Source organism: Schistocerca cancellata, chromosome 1, assembly GCF_023864275.1.
Source record: "Schistocerca cancellata isolate TAMUIC-IGC-003103 chromosome 1, iqSchCanc2.1, whole genome shotgun sequence".
NCBI lineage: Eukaryota > Metazoa > Arthropoda > Insecta > Orthoptera > Acrididae > Schistocerca > Schistocerca cancellata.
The window spans coordinates 804,282,836-804,307,363 of NC_064626.1; the positions used below are offsets into that span (position 1 = coordinate 804,282,836).

The following is a 24,528-nucleotide window of genomic DNA, read 5'->3' on the forward strand; positions in this document are numbered from 1 at the left end:
GCAAATGTTCTCTTTACGGATGAGGCTTCATTCCAACGTGATCAAATTGTAAATTTTCACAACCAACACGTGTGGGCTGACGAGAATCCGCACGCAACTGTGCACTCACGTCATCAACACAGATTTTCTATGAACGTCTACGCAACCCCGGTACCAAGTGTACAGACTCTTAGTGCTCGTATTGTGGACGGCTGTGATACAATACGCCATTCTCCAGGGCTGCATCAGCGCATCAGGGATTCCATGCGACGGAGGGTGGATGCATGTATCCTCGCTAACGGAGGACATTTTGAACATTTCCTGTAACAAAGTGTTTGAAGTCACGCTGGTACGTTCTGTTGCTGTGTGTTTCCATTCCATGATTAATGTGATTTGAAGGGAAGTAATAAAATGAGCTCTAACATGGAAAGTAAGCGTTTCTGGACACATGTCCACATAACATATTTTCTTTCTTTGTGTGTGAGGAATGTTTCCTGAAAGTTTGGCCGTACCTTTTTGTAACACCCTGTATACAGGGTGATCCATTGATCGTGACCAGACCAAATATCTCACGAAATATGCATCAAACGAAAAAACTTCAAAAAATGAAACTTGTCTAGCTTGAAGGGGGAAACCAGATGGCGCTGTGGTTGGCCCGCTAGACTGCGCTGCCATAGGGCAAACGGGTATCAACTGCGTTATTTTTTTTTTTAGATGGCGCTGTAATGGTCACAAACATATGACTCACAATTTTAGACGAACAGTTGGTAACAGGTAGGTTTTTTAAATTAAAATACAGATCGTAGGTACGTTTGAACATTTTATTTCGGTTGTTCGAATGTGATAAATGTAGCTTTGTGAACTTATCATTCTGAGAACGCATACTGTTACAGCGTGTTTACCTGTAAATACCACATTAATGCAATAAATGTTCAAAATTATGTCCGTCAATCTCAATGCATTTGGTAATAAGTGTAACGACATTCCTCTCAACAGCGAGTAGTTCGCTTTCAGTAAAGTTCGCACATGCATTGACAATGCGCTGACGCATGTTGTCAGGCGTTTTCGGGGGATCACGGTAGAAAATATCCTTCAACTTTCCCCACAAAAAAAAATCCGGGGACGACAGATCCGGTGAACGTGCCGGCCATGGATGGTGCTTCGACGACCAATCCACCTGTCATGAAATACGCTATTCAATTCCGCTAAAATCGCTCGCTAGCTATGTGCCAGATATCCATCATGTTGGAAGTACATCGTCATTCTGACACCCAGTGAAACATCTTGTAGTAACATCGGTAGAACATTACGTAGGAAATCAGCGTACATTGCACCATTTAGATTGCCATCGATAAAATGGGGGCCAATTATCCTTTCTCCCATAATGCCGCACCATACATTAACCCGGAAAAGTCGCTGATGTTCCACTTGTCGCAGCGATCGTGGATTTTCCGTTGCCCAATAGTGCGTATCCCGTAATTTCTCTTGTGCCCAGTGGCAGAAGTGTACATGACGTTCAAAGTCGTCGCCATGCAATTGCTGGTGCATAGAAATATGGTACGGGTGCAATAGATGTTGATGTAGCATTCTCAGCACCGACGTTTTTGGGATTCCCGATTCTCGCGCAATTTGTCTGCTACCGATGTGCGGATTAGCCGCGACAGCAGCTGCAACACCTACTTGGGCATCATCATTTGTTGCAGGTCGTGGTTGACATTTCACATGTGGCTGAACACTTCCTGTTTCCTTAAATAACGTAACTACCCGGCGAACGTTCCGGACACTTGTATCATGTCGTCCAGGATACCGAGCAGCATACATAGCACACGCCCGTTGGGCATTTTAATCACAATAGCCATACATCAACACGATATCGACCTTTTCCGCAATTGGTAAACGGTCCATTTCAACACGGATAATGTATCACGAAGCAAATACCGTCCGCACTTGCGGAATGGTACGTGATACCACGTACTTATACGTTTGTGGCTATTACAGCGCAATCTGTCACAAAGCAAAGAAGTGTTCCAACTTAAACATTCATATTTTTTTACGTACTACACGAATATGTAATAAAAATTGGGGTTCCTATTTAAAAAAACACTGGTGATATGCGTTTGACCTATGACAGCGCCATGTGGTTTCCCCCTTCAAGCTAGACGAGTTTCGTTCTTTGTAGTTTTTTCGTTTTATGCTTATTTCGTGAGATATTTGGCCCGATAACTATCAATGGACCACCCAGTATATACAGGGTGAGTCACCTAACATTACCGCTGGATATATTTCGTAAACCACATCAAATACTGACGAACCGATTCCACAGACCGAACGCGAGGAGAGGGCTAGTGTAATTGGTTAATACAAACCACAAAAAAATGCACGGAAGTATGTTTTTAACACAAACCTACGTTTTTTTAAATGGAACCCCGTTAGTTTTGTTAGCACATCTGAACATATAAACAAATACGTAATCAGTGCAGTTTGTTGCATTGTAAAATGTTAATTACATCCGGAGATATTGTAACCTAAAGTTGACGCTTGAGTACCACTCCTCCGCTGTTCGATCGTGTGTATCGGAGAGCACCGAATTACGTAGGGATCCAAAGGGAACGGTGATGGACCTTAGGTACAGAAGAGACTGGAACAGCACATTACGTCCACATGCTAACACCTTTTTATTGGTCCTTTTCACTGACGCACATGTTAGTTCTTATGCCTTTCTTAGCCTTTTTTGTATTGTGTTGATTGTCTGAATGCTATTGGAATCCTTTGCTTCTTCATTATATTTCTAATTCGATGTACTATTTTATTGTTATTTGTTAGTGTGTATCATTTGTTTCTTTTTTCCGATGTGATGTGGTCCTCCATGTTGTCAGTGTGTTCTGCCTCTGTGTTTCACACCTTTTCGTTGCGCACTTGTGTAGGTGGTGACTTTCATTGCCTTTCATTTTTATCTTGTTGTTGAGCTCGTTCAAAAATGGTTCAAATGGCTCTAAGCACTATGGGACTTAACATCTTAGGTCATCTGTCCCCTAGACTTAAAACTACTTAAACCTAACTAACCTAAGGACATCACACACATCCATGCCCGAGGCAGGATTCGAACCTGCGACCGTAGCAGCAGTGCGGTTCCAGACTGAAACGCCTAGAACTGCTCGGTCGCAACGGCCGGCCTGTTGAGCTTGTTTATGATATCTGTTTCGTGTTCATTTTCAACAGCAATTTGTTTGATTACTTTTAGTTCGTTTGTGTCCTTTTGAGGTTAGGGAGATGTCCTGTTTGACATCTGAATTCTGTGTTTATTTGCTCGCTTGTGCTATCCTCAACAGTAAGTAAAGCGCCCTGAAATACCTGTGGGGATTGTACGCGCCGCAAGACGATAGCAGCTTCGCCCGCCTCGATATCGCTACCAACTCCGCCCGGATTTGGCCCCGGCGCTCAGCGTGGGTGGTAATGGGCTTATCGTGTCTGGAGGGCGACCTACGCACGTGTCCCTCACGTGGTCCTGTCCTGCTGCATTCCGCTCTGCTCCTACAAAACCGCCTCGCCGCCTTAAAGTTGAAAATCCGAAGCTCGAGGTGATACAAAGTAAACAGCACTTCGACTTGCGTGCAGTCGTTGAAAATGTAAATGTTCGTCTATTCAATCTCCGAAAGTTCTTCACCCATTGTTTTGAAAATTTGACACAACGTTGCATTGAAATATATCGTGTTTTATATACCTGTTGGGGGCACATTGCGTTGTAAGTAAAAACATGATGTATGTTTGTTCAAAATCTTAAATCTCCGAAAGTTCTTTATCGATTCCTTTGAAATTTTAGCTCAATATTACATCCTAATATGCGTATGTTTTTATATACCTACTGGAGGTCCATATGATACCATAGGGCGCCCATCCATATTACAAAAGAGAATAATAAATAAAAATAATAGATATGCTATATATATTTTGGTATCATACGGCGCTCTTCTAGGTGTATATGAGACACGTGTGTTCAAAGAAATGTGTCAAAATTTGAATGGAATCAGTGCAGAACTTTCGGAAATTTTAAGATTTTGAGCAAATGGACATGATGTTTTTGATAACAACGTATGCCCATATATATCACGCTCCAGTAGGTATATAAAAACATGTACGTATTTGAATACAATGTCGTGTCAAAATTTCAAATCAATTGCTGAAGAAATTTTGGAGCTTTAAGTTTCTAAACAAACGAACTTTTACATCTACATAAATAAAGATATAAATGTTCGTTTGCTCAAAATATTATATGAAACTTCTTCTCTGATTGTTTCGAAATTATAACAGGATGTTGCATTCATGTACACACCTGTTCTTATGTACCTATTTTAATATACATAATGTATCAATAAATATGTAATCGATAAATGGGAAACATTACTACCATAATTTCGAAAAGTGTCTGACACATTTATGTCAAATATTTACACAATGCTCTGATGAACACTCGGACAGACGTAGGGTAAATATTCTTAATATATAAATATATATGTAATATAAAATAGGGAAAAATGTTTACCAAAAGTGTTAAAAATTGGTCGATCAATTTTGTTCAAATTTTTATACGTTACTGTAATAAATGTGTGGACACATATAGGCTACGTATTTTAATGTATATAATATGTACATATACAAATAAGACACATATTAGTGGAACATTATCAGCAAACAGGAACGTTGTATTTGTGGCTTACCAAGTTGTGAGTAGACCTACAACAGAATCAGAATTTTCACAAAAATACGGACAAGGTCAGAGAGAGAGGGTAATGGGAAATGGAGAGAAGAGTGGCAGGAAATTGATATAGAAAGCGGAAAGAAGGAGGTGGACAAGGAGAGGGGAGAGGAAGTGATGGACAGAAAAAGGAGGAAGGAGGTGGAGATGGTCAAAGAAAGGGAGAGGGGGAGAAGGACGGAGACAGGAGGGAGAAAAAGACATGTATCCAACGCCCATAGAAATTAGAATCGTGTACTTTTTCTTCTGTCTCTTTTCACCTTAACTAGTCTGAGCCAAGCAACGCGCTCCGGTAGCAGCTAGCAGTACATATAAAAAGGCTTCCCCTTCGCGCAAGTTGCACAAAAATCGTGTAGCAATAGAAGAGACATCTGAGCACCTTGTGTGCTTACACCACGCCTGGTGTTCGCAGATCTGCTCGTGGGTGAAGGACAAGCAGAGCCAGCTGTACAACCTGGTGGAGGAGGTGCGCGACCTCATCGTCAAGGGACAGCTCATCTACACGGTGCGTGACCGCGACGTCGTAGTCACCGAACTCGCCGGTAAGTGCCAGGGAGGGTTACGTGCAGAACCCGAGTACGCGTGGTCACAGTGGAATTTGAATTGTAAGTAGGCTGTTTAGGTTTTTATATTGGTAACGCCACAAAGCGCTCTTTATGAAAATCACTGACTGTGCTGTGTGCAGTCCGTGGCTGGTTGGAATTGTTGTAATATTCGCTATTGTAGTGTTGGGCAGTTGGCTGTTAACAGCGCGTAGCGTTGCGCAGTTGAAGGTGAGCCGCCAGCAGTGGTGGATGTGGGGAGAGAGATGGCGGAGTTGTGAGAGCGGATGATCTGGACGTGTGTCAGTCAGAGACAGTAAATTTGTAAGACTCGATGTCATGAACTGATGTATATATATTATGATGACGTTTAAATACTATTAAGGTAAATAATTGTTTGTTCTTTTTTTTTTTAAAGACAACTTTTTTTTTTAGAACAAACAATGTATTTACATACTTACAGAATCTGCTGATCTCGAACGCGAGTTTAGTGTCCCAAGTGCTGGTTGTGTCTCTCTGTAACAAAGAGTGCAGTACGCTGTGTTCGCTTGTTAAGCTGCATCTGACAAGTGAAGGACGCAAACTACGGACCACCGATTTCGCACGTCTTCCGTGCGCTTGTAGTACATACTTGAATGTAACAAATACTTCTGTAGAAGAATTTTCCGTGTCCCTTTAAATAAATTGTTTCACAATAATAACATCAGTTGCGATGATATAAAACGATTGAAAATAAATATGTATTATTAACTAAATTCTACCCTGATTTCAAGACTGTTCTTAGTTTTCTTTTGCCCTGGAAAGTTTTTTTTGTAATGGAATAAAGTTTTTTTACCTCATAGGAATTTTATTAGGACAACGAGCTGGGAACTTGAAAATGCCCTGCTTCGGATGTGGGTGGGCTATTCGGCTATCTAGGCAAAGCAGACATTTTGTAGTGTGAACGTTTGCTCAGATCGTTGGTATTTTGTGCCTGTGACTACATATATCTTGCATGAACCGCTTCCTTCCCAGAAGAAAGTGCACTGGTATCCAAAATTAAAACTACAAACTGAATTTTTGCAAGGCTGCCTATATTTTATCACAAAACGGTATGAACAGGTGATAGTAAAGTATAAACAATGTAAAGAACACAGAAGCAAACAAACGGAAACAATGTAAAGAATATAGAACGTGAACAACTGCAACACGCATAATGGTAGACAAAAATATTCTTCGTTTTTCCAACTTAAGGGATTTGCACTCACATTCCGAAAACTGGTTAAGGTGCTCAGTATGGGGTCTGACCATTTCTGGCAGCAATACAGGCCTGACAACGACGGGGCATGCTGTGAATGATGTCATCAATCTGATGTTGAAGCGATAACGCCCATTCTTCCTGCAGAGCTGCTCGCAAGTCTTGGGCAGTGGTCGGTGGATGCTGACATGATGCAGCCCGTCTGCCTAGTTCATCCCCGCGATGCTCTATGGGATTCAAATTGGGAGAGCGAGCAGGCCACGCCATGCGTGCAATAACTTCTGTTTCCAGTCAAACATGCACCACCCATGCCCTATGCGTTCGAGCATTATCGTCCATTAATACGAAGTCTGGCACCTCGCAAAAACCCCACGTGAGTTCCTAAGATCCCGTCACGATGCTGGACAACAGTTAAACTTTGCCACTTCACCCGTACAAGTTCATGAAGAGGTTCTTCCAGTAGTCCACATCATCCTTGCCCACACCATTAGGGATCTTCCTCGATATCGATCTCTTTTCACAATGTTTGGATCCAGAAACGTGTTCCAGGTTCCCTCAAGATGCGAATCCGTCGAGAATCACTTCCCAAATCAAATTTGGAATCATCTGTGGAAAGAACATTGGCCCACTGTCCGACTGTCCAGGTGACATGTTAATGACTCCACTCTAGACGTTGCCTTCTGTGAAGACGCGTCAGAGGTACACATACACCAGGTTTCTGACAATAAAGTCACTCTGCCGAAGTCTTCTGCGCACCGTTTGCCTCGATGCAACACGTCCAGTGAATGCTGCGAGATCAGATGCCAGCTGCCGTGAAGTACTGAGGCGGTACCGTTATGCCCTTACAGCCAAATAACGGTCCTGGTCCTCTCTGTATTATGTCACACGTGGTCGGCCCTGCCCTGCTCTTGGGGATGCAGTTTCGGTCTCTATACACCGTCGCCACGTCCGAGAAACAACAGAACGATTCACATTAAGCCACTGGACCACATCAGTTTGCGATAGTCCTTCTTCCTATGGCCCTCCCCCGCAGAGACTCATAGTCGTCTTCTCTGTGCGATACTGCTCCGTCTGCCACAGTGTACTCAGCGCCTGTGGATGTGGGACTACACGCAAACAGTACCTCATTTGACAGGTGCCCTGACGTAAACCTCGGCATGGTTGTCCGTTGACTGGAATGTCGTATTCCGTGCAGAACACGGCTTCTATTGACAGTATGTGCGATTATACCGTGAATTAGACACAGGACTGGGAAATAACTGTTTATTATTTTAATTTTGGACACTAGTGTATTTCTTCCTCCACTAAACATCAAACCGGGTTTGATGAAAGAAATTGTAAGTGCTCTTCCACAAGATGAATTCTGCTTTAAGTGCGTTTCTAAAACAAAACAAAATGTTCAGCAAAACAAAAATCTGGAATTCTTCTTTTTCACAAGGATCACGAGTTTGAGGATACAACGAATGTTAGAGACAAAATGCCTAGGCTTCGTACACGTCTGTTATTGAAAACTTTCTACGGAATAAAACACATGCATATTACGAGAACATTATCAAAACTACGTCGGAAATTTTCAAGAAGTCGTGCTGTCCATGAGCATGAAAGTCCACGGCGAGGAGACATTATAATGAAGAGCAAGGAGAAAGGTTCCGCTAGGACGTTAAAGGAGGTGGGGAAGAGAGAACAGAGAATATGAAATAAAAGTATTAACGAATGTTGCGAGGAACAGAAAAGATCACGATTCAGTGACGAAATGAAAAACAGAAAAGTTGGAACATTCCGTTTAAGAGACTGCCCATTAAGTTGCTAAGTCAATAGTTGATTGTACACTCCTGGAAATTGAAATAAGAACACCGTGAATTCATTGTCCCAGGAAGGGGAAACTTTATTGACACATTCCTGGGGTCAGATACATCACATGATCACACTGACAGAACCACAGGCACATAGACACAGGCAACAGAACATGCACAATGTCGGCACTAGTACAGTGTATATCCACCTTTCGCAGCAATGCAGGCTGCTATTCTCCCATGGAGACGATCGTAGAGATGCTGGATGTAGTCCTGTGGAACGGCTTGCCATGCCATTTCCACCTGGCGCCTCAGTTGGACCAGCGTTCGTGCTGGACGTGCAGACCGCGTGAGACGACGCTTCATCCAGTCCCAAACATGCTCAATGGGGGACAGATCCGGAGATCTTGCTGGCCAGGGTAGTTGACTTACACCTTCTAGAGCACGTTGGGTGGCACGGGATACATGCGGACGTGCATTGTCCTGTTGGAACAGCAAGTTCCCTTGCCGGTCTAGGAATGGTAGAACGGTGGGTTCGATGACGGTTTGGATGTACCGTGCACTATTCAGTGTCCCCTCGACGATCACCAGTGGTGTACGGCCAGTGTAGGAGATCGCTCCCCACACCATGATGCCAGGTGTTGGCCCTGTGTGCCTCGGTCGTATGCAGTCCTGATTGTGGCACTCACCTGCACGGCGCCAAACACGCATACGACCATCATTGGCACCAAGGCAGAAGCGACTCTCATCGCTGAAGACGACACGTCTCCATTCGTCCCTCCATTCACGCCTGTCGCGACACCACTGGAGGCGGGCTGCACGATGTTGGGGCGTGAGCGGAAGACGGCCTAACGGTGTGCGGGACCGTAGCCCAGCTTCATGGAGACGGTTGCGAATGGTCCTCGCCGATACCCCAGGAGCAACAGTGTCCCTAATTTGCTGGGAAGTGGCGGTGCGGTCCCCTACGGCACTGCGTAGGATCCTACGGTCTTGGCGTGCATCCGTGCGTCGCTGCGGTCCGGTCCCAGGTCGACGGGCACGTGCACCTTCCGCCGACCACTGGCGACAACATCGATGTACTGTGGAGACCTCACGCCCCACGTGTTGAGCAATTCGGCGGTACGTCCACCCGGCCTCCCGCATGCCCACTATACGCCCTCGCTCAAAGTCCGTCAACTGCACATACGGTTCACGTCCACGCTGTCGCGGCATGCTACCAGTGTTAAAGACTGCGATGGAGCTCCGTATGCCACGGCAAACTGGCTGACACTGACGGCGGTGGTGCACAAATGCTGCGCAGCTAGCGCCATTCGACGGCCAACACCGCGGTTCCTGGTGTGTCCGCTGTGCCGTGCGTGTGATCATTGCTTGTACAGCCCTCTCGCAGTGTCCGGAGCAAGTATGGTGGGTCTGACACACCGGTGTCAATGTGTTCTTTTTTCCATTTCCAGGAGTGTATTTTTCTTACCGGCTTGTATCTCTAAAAAAAATAAAACAATGATTACAGAAATGCAGATCTTGGTTCGAAAGTTATTAAGGATGTTTCAATTATTAAAATCTTTATGATATCTTATTTTGTGAAAAACCATGACGTGGTAACACAAAAGGAAAGAAATTTTCAAAATCAGCATAAAAAAATTGATTCTCGAATACTTATTGTTTTATTATCATCTGGCAAAAAGTTTGAAACCACAAGCTTGTGCAGTCATAGTGGAACATTCGTGACGAGGTATAATAAGGAGTCATGATGAACATTTATTATAGGTTCATGTGTGTATCGTAGTAAACTTATACGGGGCTATACATGCTATGAATCATGTACACTACATTTATGATGCGCTCGCTGCCATTATTACAACTATTATTATTCCTTTCCGAAGAAACATGTTTCGCTGTAACAATGCAAGTGTTTAGTTGAAGATTAGAAGAAGAAGAAGAAAAAAGAAAATGACTCTAACGGTGTACTGCAAAGAATTGTTGACTGCCGGATTAGTCGGTTGCACTAGCACCGCTACTCGACAGCTGGCTGTCTGGTATGGTATCCAGCACTATCTCAAAACTTTGAGCCTCGATTACTTGAAAACGATTGATAAGCACGCTACACTAAAACAGAATGTCTAACGTCTATGTATGTACCACAATCATGTGAAAAAAATGTTCAAATGTGTGTGATATCTTATGGGACTTAACTGCTAAGGTCATCAGTCCCTAAGCTTACACAGTACTTAACCTAAATTATCCTAAGGACAAACACACACACTCTTGCCCAAGGGAGGACTCGAACCTCCGCCGGGACCAACTCGTATGAAAGATGAGCGAAACGGTGACCTGTTGTGTGTATGCTTACCTTGTAAGTCGTTATTGCCGTCCCCCAGCATGAAAGAGACAACGTTGCACGTTACTGGAGTTGGGCATGGTGTGGAACAAATACGGAATAGGGGCGGTGGGAGGAGGGGAGAAGGGAAGGCGGGGGATTAGTCCGTGTCGGTTGATCGCTGGTTGAGCAGCCAGGCCTTCCGCCTCACAGCTTGTAAGGTTTACTTGGGAAAGCGTAGTTAAAATTGCAATTTTCGTAATGTTCCGCGACTGGGCCTTTAACTGAGGTGACCTACGAACAGACTACGTTCGATATAGGTAACAAACCGTGTGCCTAGTTGTTCGTGGCGCGTCTGTAACTAACTGACCGCACAAAATTAGTAACTAAAGATCTTCTGCCATAAAAGCAGTCTATTTATTTAATTTATTGAACTTCAAACAACAGAACACTCGTAATTATGTACTACTTATCCACACTGATATTAAACACCAACCAAAGTTCATTCATTCCGTAGAAGTCACAGACTGTTCAAGTTTTTCATTATAAATCTCATCATAAGTCTAGTAAACTCCCCTATAAATTATTCCACTTGTCAGTGTCACACTAACGATGACTATTCATATGTATCATGCAAGCCGTAAATTTACTTCTGTTCAACAGGAACCACTCAACATTTTGTCATTAATCTTTATCTGTCAACTAAATAAAATCCATGGTACGATTTATATAAACTTCCCAACTCAATTCCCGCAACACCAAGATTGGAGGGTTTGTAATCTAGTCAAGTACTTTATACTCCTACTTTAAAATTTTTAAAAAAAATTTATTGCTTTCAATGAAGTCTTCTACCCGATTCCATAGATATTTTAAATTTTTCAGTTACACTAAACTCAAAAACTAAACTTTTAGTGTTAGATGCTATTTTTCGCAGTGAATGTGGTATTCAATATTTTCAGATTCAGGATGCTGCCTCTACATCAATACCTTTTCAAAAACTATGTTTTGAATAAAAGTCAACAAAAGTATACGAAATTTATATTTTAAAAAAATGATTCAAATGGCTCTGAGTACTATGAGTCTTAACTACTGAGGTCATCAGTCCCCTAGCACTTAGAACTACTTAATCCTAACTAACCTAAGGACATCACACACATCCATGCCCGAGGCAGGATTCGAACCTGCGACCATAGTGGTCGTGTGGTTCCAGACTGTAGCGCCTAGAACCGCTCGGCCACTCCACCCGGCATTTTTTTTTAATTTTTGCGGAGGTCTTAAAGTACCTCCCTCCCTCCCTCTAATGGTACACGTTCTTGTTAGCGTGACGGTATTGCTAAGAGTGTGCTCAACGATATTTTTAGGTTCTGGATATTACTTTCATATCAGAGCCTCATTAATACAACAATAACAAATAACATTTGTTATTTTGTTTAATTTGCTTTTGGGATAGGCATATAGTACAGCATCCCCACAGCCACCTCCTTCACCGGCTGCCTCGGGCATGGATGTGTGTGATGTTCTTAGTTTAGTTAGGTTTAAGTAGTTCTAAGTTCTAGGGGACTGATGACCTAAGTAGTTAAGTCCCATAGTGCTCAGAATCATTTGAACCACCACCTTCCTCCAACCTTCGCCAGAGGCGTCACAATTGTGTGATTTCTATGCAGGAAGTATCACAATTTTTCACAGCTCCTTGGGGTGACAAGGTGAGAGGGGCGCCCAGTGTAAGATTTGTATACAGTGTGTGTCACGATTAGTCGCGAAAACTGACACGGGTAAAAGTGTACGAGGGAAAAGGGGAGGAGTTGGAGGGTGGACCCCGAATGATATGTCGCTTGTGTGTAAAAATATTCTCGACCCCGCCCTGTGCCCAGTGTGTAATCAGCCGTTCTCTCTTGACTACTTTCATTTAAGAAATGGTCTAGCAGACAAATACCAGGTGTACGACAGACAGTTCTGTAATATGAAAAACTGTAATCATATGTCGTGACATAATTTTTTTTAACGAACTCGTTGTCGACGAGACGTTAAACCATTTTCCTTCCTTTGATTTTCGTCATTACTGGTCACTGCTGAACAAGAATGGATAAACACTGAAAAAGCAATGAAGAAAGTTGCAAAAGATAAAGAAAAACCACCGAAGGTCTCGATTAAAAACTTACTCAACAGAAATTGCGGGGGTAATATAAGAAAAACAAACACCGTATAACAGCCGACTCTGGAAAACAAATCTATAAACAGAACAGGAACTACACGAAATGTACAGTGGAGAGAGTCCACCAGCAAGCCTGGGACAGATACACTTACGTGGCATGAGAGAGCGAATGAGCATATACAGATGGCACAAGGTATAAAAGGGCAGTGCATTGGCGGATCTGTTATTTGTACTCAGAGGATTCATTTGAAAAGGTGTCCAACCTGATTATGGCCACACGACGGGAATTAACAGACCTCAACGCAGAATGGTGGTTGTAACGAGACGCATGGGACATTCCATTTCACAAATCGTTAGAAAATTCAGTATTCCGAGATCCACAGTGTCAAGAGTATGCCGAGAATACAAAATTTCAGGCATTATATTTCACCACAGCCAACGCAGTGGCCGATGGTCTACACTTAATGGCCGAGAGCAGTGCCGTTTGCGAAGAATTGTCAGTGCTAACAGACAAGCAGCGCTGCGTGAAATAACCGCAGAAATCAACGTGGAACGTACGATGAACGTATCAGTTAGGATAGTGTGGCGAAATTTGGCGTTAATGGGCTATGGCAGCAGACGGCCGACGCGAGTGGCTTTGCTTAACACCACGATGTCGCCAGCAGCACCTCTCCTGGACTCATGACCATATCGGCTGGACCCTACACAACGGGAAAACCGTGGCCTGATCAGATGAGCCCCGATTTCAGTTGGTAATGGCTGATGGTGGCCCAGACCCCACGAACCCATGGACCTAAGTTGTCAACAAGGCACTGAGAAGTTCGTGGTGGCTGCATAATGATGTGGGCTGTGTTTTCATGGAATGGACTGGGTCCTCTCGCGTTAGGAACTTGCTTATTAATAACAGTGAGGCTGTAACTGTTGGTTAGTAATATTTACTGACAAAATGCAACCTAACTCTAGATTGCGCACTTACGGCTATCCTGTGTGATCGTATTTTTAGTACGACTTTAAAAGAGAGAGGGAGATTGTTAATTGAGCACTGATGCGTCGGTTCTCGATTGTGTTCGGGACACGTACGGATTGATTATGCGAAAGTGCTTTCTTAATTGACCTTTCGACCCAGATTGCCTTCACACAATCAGAATCTTCGACGAAAATACCTAAGGCCGGCCGATGTGGCCGTGCGGTTAAAGGCGCTTCAGTCTGGAACCGCGTGATCGCTCCGGTCGCAGGCTCGAATCCTGTCTCGGGCATGGATGTGTGTGATGTCCTTAGGTTAGTTAGGTTTAAGTAGTTCTAATTCTAAGTTCTAGGGGACTGATGACCACAGATGTTAAGTCCCATAGTGCTCAGAGCCATTTGAGCCAAAATACCTAAGGGACCTATTTGAATATAAAAATGGAAATGAAAGCAAATTATTGTAATTTCGTAAGAGGAAGATTAACAGATCGGAAGTTGAACACATTAGTGGTCTCCCAAATACAATCGAGATACCGCGATAAAGAGCGAACCTGTAACAAAGCTCATATTGAAACCTCCCCTTAGAAAAATTATACATAAATGTGCTTAAACTGACACACAATACTTTTTAGCGCAACGCAAACTGACTTTCAATAATCCCTACAAGAGAATGGCCCTTACTAAATTAACCTATACGTTTCACAAATCACTTACCTCATAAAAATCTTCGTTACTCGAACTACTGCAATACAGCGAGCGCCACTACTGCCAGCTAAATAAAAGATTCAAACTACTGAAGGCACTTACTACTGATAGGCATAGTTAGCAAATTAAAGATTTTGATAGAGAACAAACAATGTATTTATCTTAATAGTGTTCAAAAGTCATTATATATATATATATATATATATATATATATATATATATATATCAGTCCATGATATCCAATATTACAAATTTACAGTCTCTGATGGACACACGTCCAGATCGTCCGTTCTCAAAGCTCCGCCATCTCACTCCCCACATCCACCACTGCTGGCGGCTCACCTCCAACTGCACAACGCCATGCGCTGTTCACATCCAGCTGCCCAACACTACAATGGCCGACAACAATGCAAACTAGCCACAGACTGCACACAGCACAGCCAGTGATTTTCATACAGAGCACTACGTGGCGTTACCAATAAGAAAACCTAAATAGCCTACTTACATAGCCCCCATGCTCCCCACAAAAAATTTTACAAATTGTTTTGGGCAGTGGCCAATACATATTTGTTAAAATTTTTCAGTATTACAATAACAAAGAAATCAAATGCACACACTTATTTATACAATGTTGGTCAAAAGCTAAAATTTTCTCACAGTCCATAAAGACAGTCCTGATCGTTCATCACAGTAAAATAGCAGTGTTTTTCTTAAAGTTTAAGCAGTAAAAGAAATGCACACGGAAGTAGTGGATTTCCATGCAGTCTTGAAGAAGTAGTATTGTCCTTACAACGGAAAGACAATGCTGACTCTTGACATGCAGACAGGTTATGGGCCACAACAGAGAAAACCCACAGCAGAGTCAGTCGAAGTTTTGAAGCATATTGGTAGGTAGGTCATCACAGAGCAGACCCAATGCAGTCCTTGAAGAAATAATGGTACTGGTGGGCCATCAAAGACGCAGACCCACTGTAGTCCTTGTAGAAATAATGGTATTGGTGGGCCATCAAAGATGCAGACCAACTGTAGTCCTAGTAGAAATAATGGTACTGGTGGGTGTGGGTCATCAAAGGTGTAGACCCACTGTAGTCCTGTAGAGATGGCCAGCAGCCATCTGTTGCAACTCTGCAGGTGCACAATCACCATCGAAGAGTCTTGCGGACAATATAGCAAGTCCATAAACCACCAGTTGTGCACTCACAAAGTTTTTGGAATTGTCCTTAGAACCAGCAATGCTGTTAATCAGTCTCTTGCTGAATTATTAACACACGTGCAAACACTAACAGTCCCCTTTTTTCTCGCATATTCTGCGTGTACTATGACCAACAAAAACGTGTGCAGTGAAATGAAACTTAATTTAAAGAACTGGAGTCTATACAATTATAAATTTACAACATAAGAATCCAATTACAAAGGTACAAAATACATCATTAAAGAACACAACAGTGCAGATAACATTTGTAGTAGTACAGGATTTACAAAAGAATAGAAATAAACAGATACATCAGTGTTACAGGAATTATGACATAAGTAAATATATAAAATAATGAGAATAGTTTTCGCAACATTAATTTCACACATGAGCATTAAAACAGAAAAGAATAAATAATGTCTAAACATCTTTACAAAGAAAATAACATAGTATTTGAAAAATTCTACAACATAAATCTTATTAGCTAAACACATAAAGACAGGAAAAACACAAATTCACATAGTGTAGTAACACAAAAATACAGGACAGGGTTTGTTTTCAGTGTGACATATGGTACTGCAGTCCAACCCAAAACTTCATTCTGTAGATCTTTCCTCTTATTTCAACATTTGTTTCCACCAAAAAAAATCGTATCCAAGCATGCTTTCTGTATTCTGTTCACATCCTCTTTCAAAAATAGTTTTTCTCCACTGTACACTACTTTTTGGCCAAACCATTTTCTTATAGCTTCTCAATGCATTTCTTCCAGTTCGTCATAGTTAGTTTCTTACATAGTCTACCCCCTCTTCAGCTAACTTAAATCTACTGAGCTCAGATATATATACCAAGAGACGAGGCAATGCAGCAGCACATAACAAATTTACACAAACAGCAAGACCAAAAAAATGGAAATTGGCAAAGCAAGCAGCAGTAAATCTAAATTAACAGAGCAAATGCAACATTACAACTAACATGAGCCAATGTGCAGCAACAAGAAAAATAAATCAGTAGTAAAACTGGCTTAACACAGTAATACAAAGTGAAATTTAGTAGCACTGTGCCTGGCAAACAGCAGCAGCAAATGCTATAACTTATACCTAAACATGACAAAGCTCAAGCAGAAAAAATATTACAGTAAAAACGGCCATGTTTAATACCTATGTCACATCTTAACACTAGAGTGATGCATCACCTTGATTTATCTACGAAACAAGTTACCCACTCATTGACAAAAATTATGTATGCAATTCCTGTGAAGGGAAATGTCTTTTTTGTGCTCCCTCGTTTTTTATTGTGGGAAGTAGATCATAAAATGGTTATTTAATGGATCTGTAGGCATAAAATATCTATATTAGCACATGTATTAAATTTTACTTTAACCAATGGTGCTGCAGCTAGAAACTAGATATTAAACGAAATGAGCAAATATATATATAAATCAACATATGAAAGATAGATAGAGAAAGTGTATGAGGATATTGAAAGGGTAATGCAGTATGTAAAGGGGGACGAAAATCTAATAGTCATGGGCGACTGGAATACAGTTGTAGGGGAAGGAGTAGAAGAAAAGGTTACAGGAGAATATGGGCTTGGGACAAGGAATGAAAGAGGAGAAAGACTAATTGAGTTCTGTAACAAGTTTCAGCTAGTAACAGCGAATACCCTGTTCAAGAATCACAAGAGGAGGAGGTATACTTGGAAAAGGCCGGGAGATACGGGAAGATTTCAATTAGATTACATCATGGTCAGACAGAGATTCCGAAATCAGATACTGGATTGTAAGGCGTACCCAGGAGCAGATATAGATTCAGATCACAATATAGTAGTGATGAAGAGTAGGCTGAAGTTCAAGACATTAGTCAGGAAGAATCAATATGCAAAGAAGTGGGATACGGAAGTACTAAGGAATGACAAGATATGTTTGAAGTTCTCTAACGCTATAGATACAGCAATAAGGAATAGCGTAGTAGGCAGTACAGTTGAAGAGGAATGGACATCTCTATAAAGGGCCATCACAGAAGTTGGGATGGAAAATATAGGTACAAAGAAGGTAGCTGCGAAGAAACCATGGGTAACAGAAGAAATACTTCAGTTGATTGATGAAAGGAGGAAGTACAAACATGTTCCGGGAAAATCAGGAATACAGAAATACAAGTCGTTGAGGAATGAAATAAATAGGAAGTGCAGGGAAGCTAAGACGAAATGGCTGCAGGAAAAATGTGAAGACATTGAAAAAGATATGATTGTCGGAAGGACAGACTCAGCATACAGGAAAGTCAAAACAACCTTTGGTGACATTAAAACCAACAGTGGTAACATTAAGAGTGCAACGGGAATTCCACTGTTAAATGCAGAGGAGAGAGCACATAGGTGGAAAGAATACACTGAAAGCCTCTATGAGGGTGAATATTTGTCTGATGTGATAGAAGAAGAAACAGCAGTCGATTTAGAACAGATAGGGGATCCAGTATTAGAATTGGAATTTAAAAGAGCTTTGGAGGACTTACGGTCAAATAAGACGGAAGGGATAGATAACGTTCCATCAGAATTTCTAAAATCATTGGGGGAAGTGGCAACAAAACGACTATTCACGTTGGTGTGTAGAATATATGAGTCTGGCGATATACCATCTGACTTTCGGAAAAGCATCATCCACACAATTCCGAAGACGGCAAGAGCTGACAAGTGCGAGAATTATCGCACAATCAACTTAACAGCTCATGCATCGAAGCTGCTTACAAGAATAATATACAGAAGAATAGAAAAGAAAATTGAGAATGCGCTAGGTGACGATCAGTTTGGCTTTAGGAAAAGTAAAGGGACGAGAGAGGCAATTCTGACGTTATGGCTAATAATGGAAGCAAGGCTAAAGAAAAATCAAGACACTTTCATAGGATTTGTCGACCCGGAAAAAGCGTTCGACAATATAAAATGGTGCAAGCTGTTCGAGATTCTGAAAAAAGTAGGGGTAAGCTATAGGGAGAGATGGGTCATATACAATATGTACAACAACCAAGAGGGAATAATAAGAGTGGACGATCAAGAGCGAAGTGCTCGTATTAAGAAGGGTGTAAGACAAGGCTGTAGCCTTTCGCCCCTACTCTTCAATCTGTACATCGAGGAAGCAATTATGGAAATAAAAGAAAGGTTCTGGAGTGGAATTAAAATACAAGGTGAAAGGATATCAATGATACGATTCGCTGATGACATTGCTATCCTGAGTGAAAGTGAAGAAGAATTAAATGATCTGCTGAACGGAATGAACAGTCTAATGAGTACACAGTATGGTTTGAGAGTATATCGAAGAAAGACGAAGGTAATGAGAAGTAGTAGAAATGAGAACAGCGAGATACTTAACATCAGGATTGATGGTAACGAAGTCAATGAAGTTAAGGAATTCTGCTACCTAGGCAGTAAAATAACCAATGACGGATGGAGCAAGGAGGACATCAAAAGCAGACTCGCTATGGCAAAAAAGGCATTTCTGGCCAAGAGTCTACTAATATCAAATACCGGCCTTAATTTGAGGAAGAAATTTCTGAGGATGTACATCTGGCGTACAGCATTGTATGGCAGTGAAACATGGACTGTGGGAAAACCGGAACAGAAGAGAATCGAAGCATTTGAGATGTGGTGCTATAGACGAATGTTGAAAATTAGGTGGACTGATAAGGTAAGGAATGAGGAGGTTCTACGCAGAATCGGAGAGGAAAGGAATATGTGGAAAACACTGATAAGGAGAAGGGACAGGATGATAGGACATCTGCTAAGACATGAGGGAATGACTTCCATGGTACTAGAGGGAGCTGTAGAGGGCAAAAACTGTAGAGGAAGGCAGAGATTGGAATACGTCAAGCAAATAATTGAGGACGTAGGCTGCAAGTGCTACTCTGAGATGAAGAGGTTGGCACAGGAAAGGAATTCGTGGCGGGCTGTATCAAACCAGTCAGTAGACTGATGACAAAAAAAAAAGAAATGAAATGTCATTTACTACGCAAATGGCGTCTCCAAAGGCAAAAAAAATCTCTCATCTAGAAAGACAATAGATGTAAAATGTTTCTCATCATTTCATTAGGCATTTTAGAAAATATCATAAATTAAGAGCTCACAGTGTAATCATATATTTTCAAGTTTGAGCGTGTTGTATTTGCGATGCTTGCTACAAAGAAATGTCAATAGCGAGGATAATGGCCTCTTTTTTTTCTCCACCTAATGGCTTTCTTTTGTCAGATGACTATATCTCAGCTGGGCGCCCAAAACACATTACATCAAGGTCACTTACCTTTCTTACCGAAATATTTACGACAGCAGTTTCTGCTACAGTGACAGTCTCATACAAAAATTTCACAGGTCAAGAATTTGCGTTACAAATGTGTAGAAACAAAATCCTACAAATATAACAGAGTCCAAAAAATTTTCGCCGGCATTGTGATACATTCACACATATACACACATTTCATAACTCTTAAAGTACGATTCTTGGTTTCCAACAACCTTTTTCTCAAACCAGAGTCCCTAACTTCTATTTATTATTCATATACATATAAACACCTAATAACGTTCCTCATATAGCATCAGCTTATTGATCATAAACATACCTCAACAGCATAATACACATCGTCATCGTAATAATACCATCATAACAGATCAATCACATCTCAGAATCGTCGCAGCTTCTTTCAATAAAGTCATCTACCTCAAACGTACTTCAAAAATCATGATCCCTTACCAAATACATCATTCAAAGCTCTCATATCATCACAATGGTTCCAAAAAAGTATGAACAGTTCACAAAGTACAGACAAAATACAATTTCATAAGTGTGCAGATGTAACTGTGCAGATATAAAACAGATACACCGCAAAAGCAACAATGTAAATTGTGTCACATATTGGTAGCGTCGTGATATAATCGTGTAGCTGTCAAAGAAACCAAATGCTAAGTCATCTATAATCTCACAGAATGTACTTCAACTGTGTAATTGCGTAAACATCTGTCACTGATGTAGTATAAAAATGTTTGTTTCTCTGCTAAATAATCAGGTAGCTGTGTAATTCTGTGTTGGAGAAATATGATACCGATGTGTAAAGTTGTGTAAGCAAATACCATATTAGCTAGGGCTCCTTGTGCTTGCCACACACATGGTACACAAAGTAAGCGTGTACCCCCCTGAGGATTAATGTAATTATACCCTCAGGTGTTACAGATTACAGCAGTTATGTATCACGGAAAACCTTTGTATCATTGTAATTCAAAAATCTTTAAAAATAAATTTTTTAAGTACAAAATTAATCACTCAAATACGTGTCCTTTAGCGCTAGATGTGGGTCTTGCTGTAAGATAATTCTGTGGAAGTGCCATAGTTATCATCCTCTGTAAGCAAAGTTCTGCTGAAGTCAATGCACTCATCTCATCATAAACAAAAGTGAAATGCTATGCGTATAGATATCGTAGTTATTACGTACATTATCGTGATCAAGAAAGTACTATACTGTAATGTATTGCTGTGCTAAGAAAAAGGCTGTCATGTTGTCGCTATACCACGAAAGTTACTACTAAAACATGTTTTACTTTCCAGAATGACACAGAAAAACTGTGCAGATATAAAACAGATACACCACAAAAGCAACAATGTAAATTGTGTCACATATTGGTAGCGTCGTGATATAATCATGTAGCTGCCAAAGAAACCAAATGCTAAGTCATCTATAATCTCACAGAATGTACTTCAAATCCAGAAAGTATTTTCAAGTAAACCAAAAAGTTGCATTAAAATCTCATTTGCAGTACCTGTATATGTTCTAAGTATGTAAGCCTTATAGTCGTTACGTAACCCTGCAACTAACAAGCAAGAATGTACATGCACAATAACACTGTGTCGTCCATTCACTATAACAATGCATTCGTAATTACTGTCTAAATATGTTCCCTAGGTTCTACACTGGATAGTTCATTTTAAAACATAGTTGCATGTTAACAGTTTCTAAGCATGACAAAGAGTACTAGTAACGTGAAGTGAAAAATTTTATACCAAAGACTAAATTTAAAAAAACAGATTATCTCTCAATAAACGGTTTTACATATAAAATGTGGTGCAATCTTTTACCCTTTCTAGTATGCAGAGTTTCAACTCGAAAGCAATTATCATGCGGTATACATCGGTAAAGAATACTGGAATTTTTCTCAAGGTTAGTGTCTATGTTATTTTTCTCTGAGCCAGCCGGCGCAGGTGGATGCCTGCGGTGCGAGTCATTGTCTGTTTCTTTGTTGGCGCGCATCGTTATTAGGATTAGGAGACCTAACTTCTACAAATTTACCTTGTCGAGAGGGCCCTGACCTGTTTGAATCCCGCCAGTTCTGATGCAATTCAGATCTGTCATTACGATTATATCGCCTGTCGTCATGTCGGTAGATTCCATAATTTCTTTCTTGTTGGTCATGTGGTGGAGAATTTCTCCCTGAATCGTAACTGCGTGCTGAACTGTTGCGTCAGAAGTTATTCTGTCTCGCTAGATAATAATTGTTTTTGTTCCCATATTGTCTGTTTCTGTGGATATCTCTGTCATATTCATTACTACAGAAATGCGATCTTCTCTGTAAATATTATTATTCTGCTAACGGTTGTCATATGGGTGGTGTCTGTTTTGGTCACGATTTACGTTGTAAGAATAGCCTTGTCGTGTCCAGTTATTATTTCTGTCATTGTGAAATTGTGACGGATGTGATCTGTAATTGTTGTGTTCCTGTTTTCATGGTCCGCGATTGTCAGTGTCAATTTCTAATTATTGTAAGAGTCCTGGAAAAGCTTCAATGTCGTCTTTGCAACGCCCTGCCAAAATAATATGTCGTAAATGTTTAGGTAATTTGATTAAGCAAATGCGGATGAGTTCTGAGGGGCTGTATGGGTTCGACAGGTACTGATTCTTGTGCAACATGCCTTCAAAATATTTCACAAGACTGGAAAATTCAGATTGTTCGAAATGTTTCATCATTATGATGTTATGTTTTACTCGGTCTTGTGTAGCTTGAGACCAATATTCTGAGAGGAAGGCATGATAAAATTCTCCTTCACTGTGGCAAACGTGAATGACCGATCGCATTCTTACAGCTGGTTCATTCTCTAAATAGCCACACATAAATTCTAATCTGTGCTCTAATGACCAGTTGGGAGGAAAACAATGATAGAATTGATGAAGCCACGCTTGTGGATGAATGTCGTTGCCAGAATTCTTAAATGTTTTGAACTTACGTGTAGTAATAAACAGCTTATAATCAAAATCATCATGTCGGCGAGTGGCATATCCGTCATTGTTACTCCGTTTCGGCGGTTTCATCTCAATATTCGGTGTACCTTGCCAATTTCTTTCATAATTTCCGAAGTTCCCCGTGTTATTATTTTGTGGCTGTTCCGTATTTCTATGTCCCTCTTCCCGTATTGGAGCGCGAGAGTCCTCTGAAATATGTAATTCTTGTATTACCTGTGTCAGCTGATCTTGTACTTCCCGGATTTCTCTTTGGTGTTGCGTATTAATTTGATTCTGATTTTGTTTAAATTTCCTAATTTGTTTGCACTCTTCTGTGTCATTAAAGACTGCCGGTTTTGTGTCATTCAGATTATCATCTACCTTCGTAGATAAATTATTTATCTGGTCCGGAAGTTCAACTACTTTCTCTGATAATGAACTAATTTCCTCCATGTGTCTTTCTGAACCAATTTTCAGAGTATCTACTGTGTCCTTTAAGTTTTCCTGAGTTTTTGCAAGTTGCGTAACCGAATCGGTAGATGCAACTGAGTCAGTTTTAGCTTGCAAGGTCTCATGATTTTCATGAACAATAGTTTGCAGTTCTTTTATAGCTGCTTCGTGATTCTGTAATGCATTTTCATGCCGCGAAAAAATAGCTTGGAAATGCTCACAAATTTGTGTTTTTACGTCATTACAGACTTTTTGACATTTCGATTCGATTGTATGTAACTCAGTCTACATCTACATCTACATCCATACTCCACAAGCCACCTGACGGTGTGTGACGGAGGGTACCCTGAGTACCTCTATCGGTTCTCCCTTCTATTCCAGTCTCATATTGTTCGTGGAAAGAAGGATTGTCGGCATGCTTCTGTGTGGGCTCTAATCTCGCTGATTTTATCCTCATGGTCTCTTCGCGAGATATGCGTAGGAAGGAGCAATATACAGCTTGACTCTTCGGTGAAGGTATGTTCTCGAAACTTTAACAAAGGCCCGTACCGAGCTACTGAGCGTCTCTCCTGCAGAGTCTTCCACTGGAGTTTATCTATCATCTGCGTAACGCTTTCGCGATTACTAAATGATCCTGTAACGAAACGAACTGCTCTCCGTTGGATCTTCTCTATCTCTTTTATCAACCCTATCTGGTACGGATCCCACACTGCTGGGCAGTATTCAAACAGTGGGCGAACAAGCGTACTGTAACCTACTTCCTTTGTTTTCGGATTGCATTTCCTTAGGATTCTTCCAATGAATCTCAGTCTGGCATCTGCTTTACCGACGATCAACTTTATATGATCATTCCATTTTAAATCACTCCTAATGCCCACTCCCAGATAATTTATGGAATTAACTGCTTCCAGTTGCTGACCTGCTATTTTGTAGCTAAATGACAAGGGATCTATCTTTCTATGTATTCGCAGCACATTACACTTGTCTACATTGAGATTCAATTGCCATTCCCTGCACCAAGCGTTAATTCGCTGCAGTTCCTCCTGCATTTCAGTACAAGTTTCCATTGTTACAACCTCTCGATACACCACAGCATCATCTGCAAAAAGCCTCAGTGAACTTCCGATGTCATCCACCAGGTCATTTATGTATATTGTGAATAGCAACGGTCCTATGACACTCCCCTGCGGCACACCTGAAATCA

The 24,528-nt window shown here is 41.2% G+C and overlaps 1 protein-coding gene across 1 annotated transcript in view; it reads left to right on the forward strand.

The window, feature by feature from the left end:
• The window catches only part of LOC126187974 (myosin heavy chain kinase B), an 84,117-nt gene that overhangs the window by 34,981 nt on the left and 24,608 nt on the right, over positions 1–24,528 (forward strand). Inside the window, exon 3 of the mRNA XM_049929364.1 lies at positions 5,145–5,274. Within this exon, the coding sequence (XP_049785321.1) occupies positions 5,145–5,274 (130 nt within the window). The remainder of the gene's footprint in view (positions 1–5,144; positions 5,275–24,528) is intronic.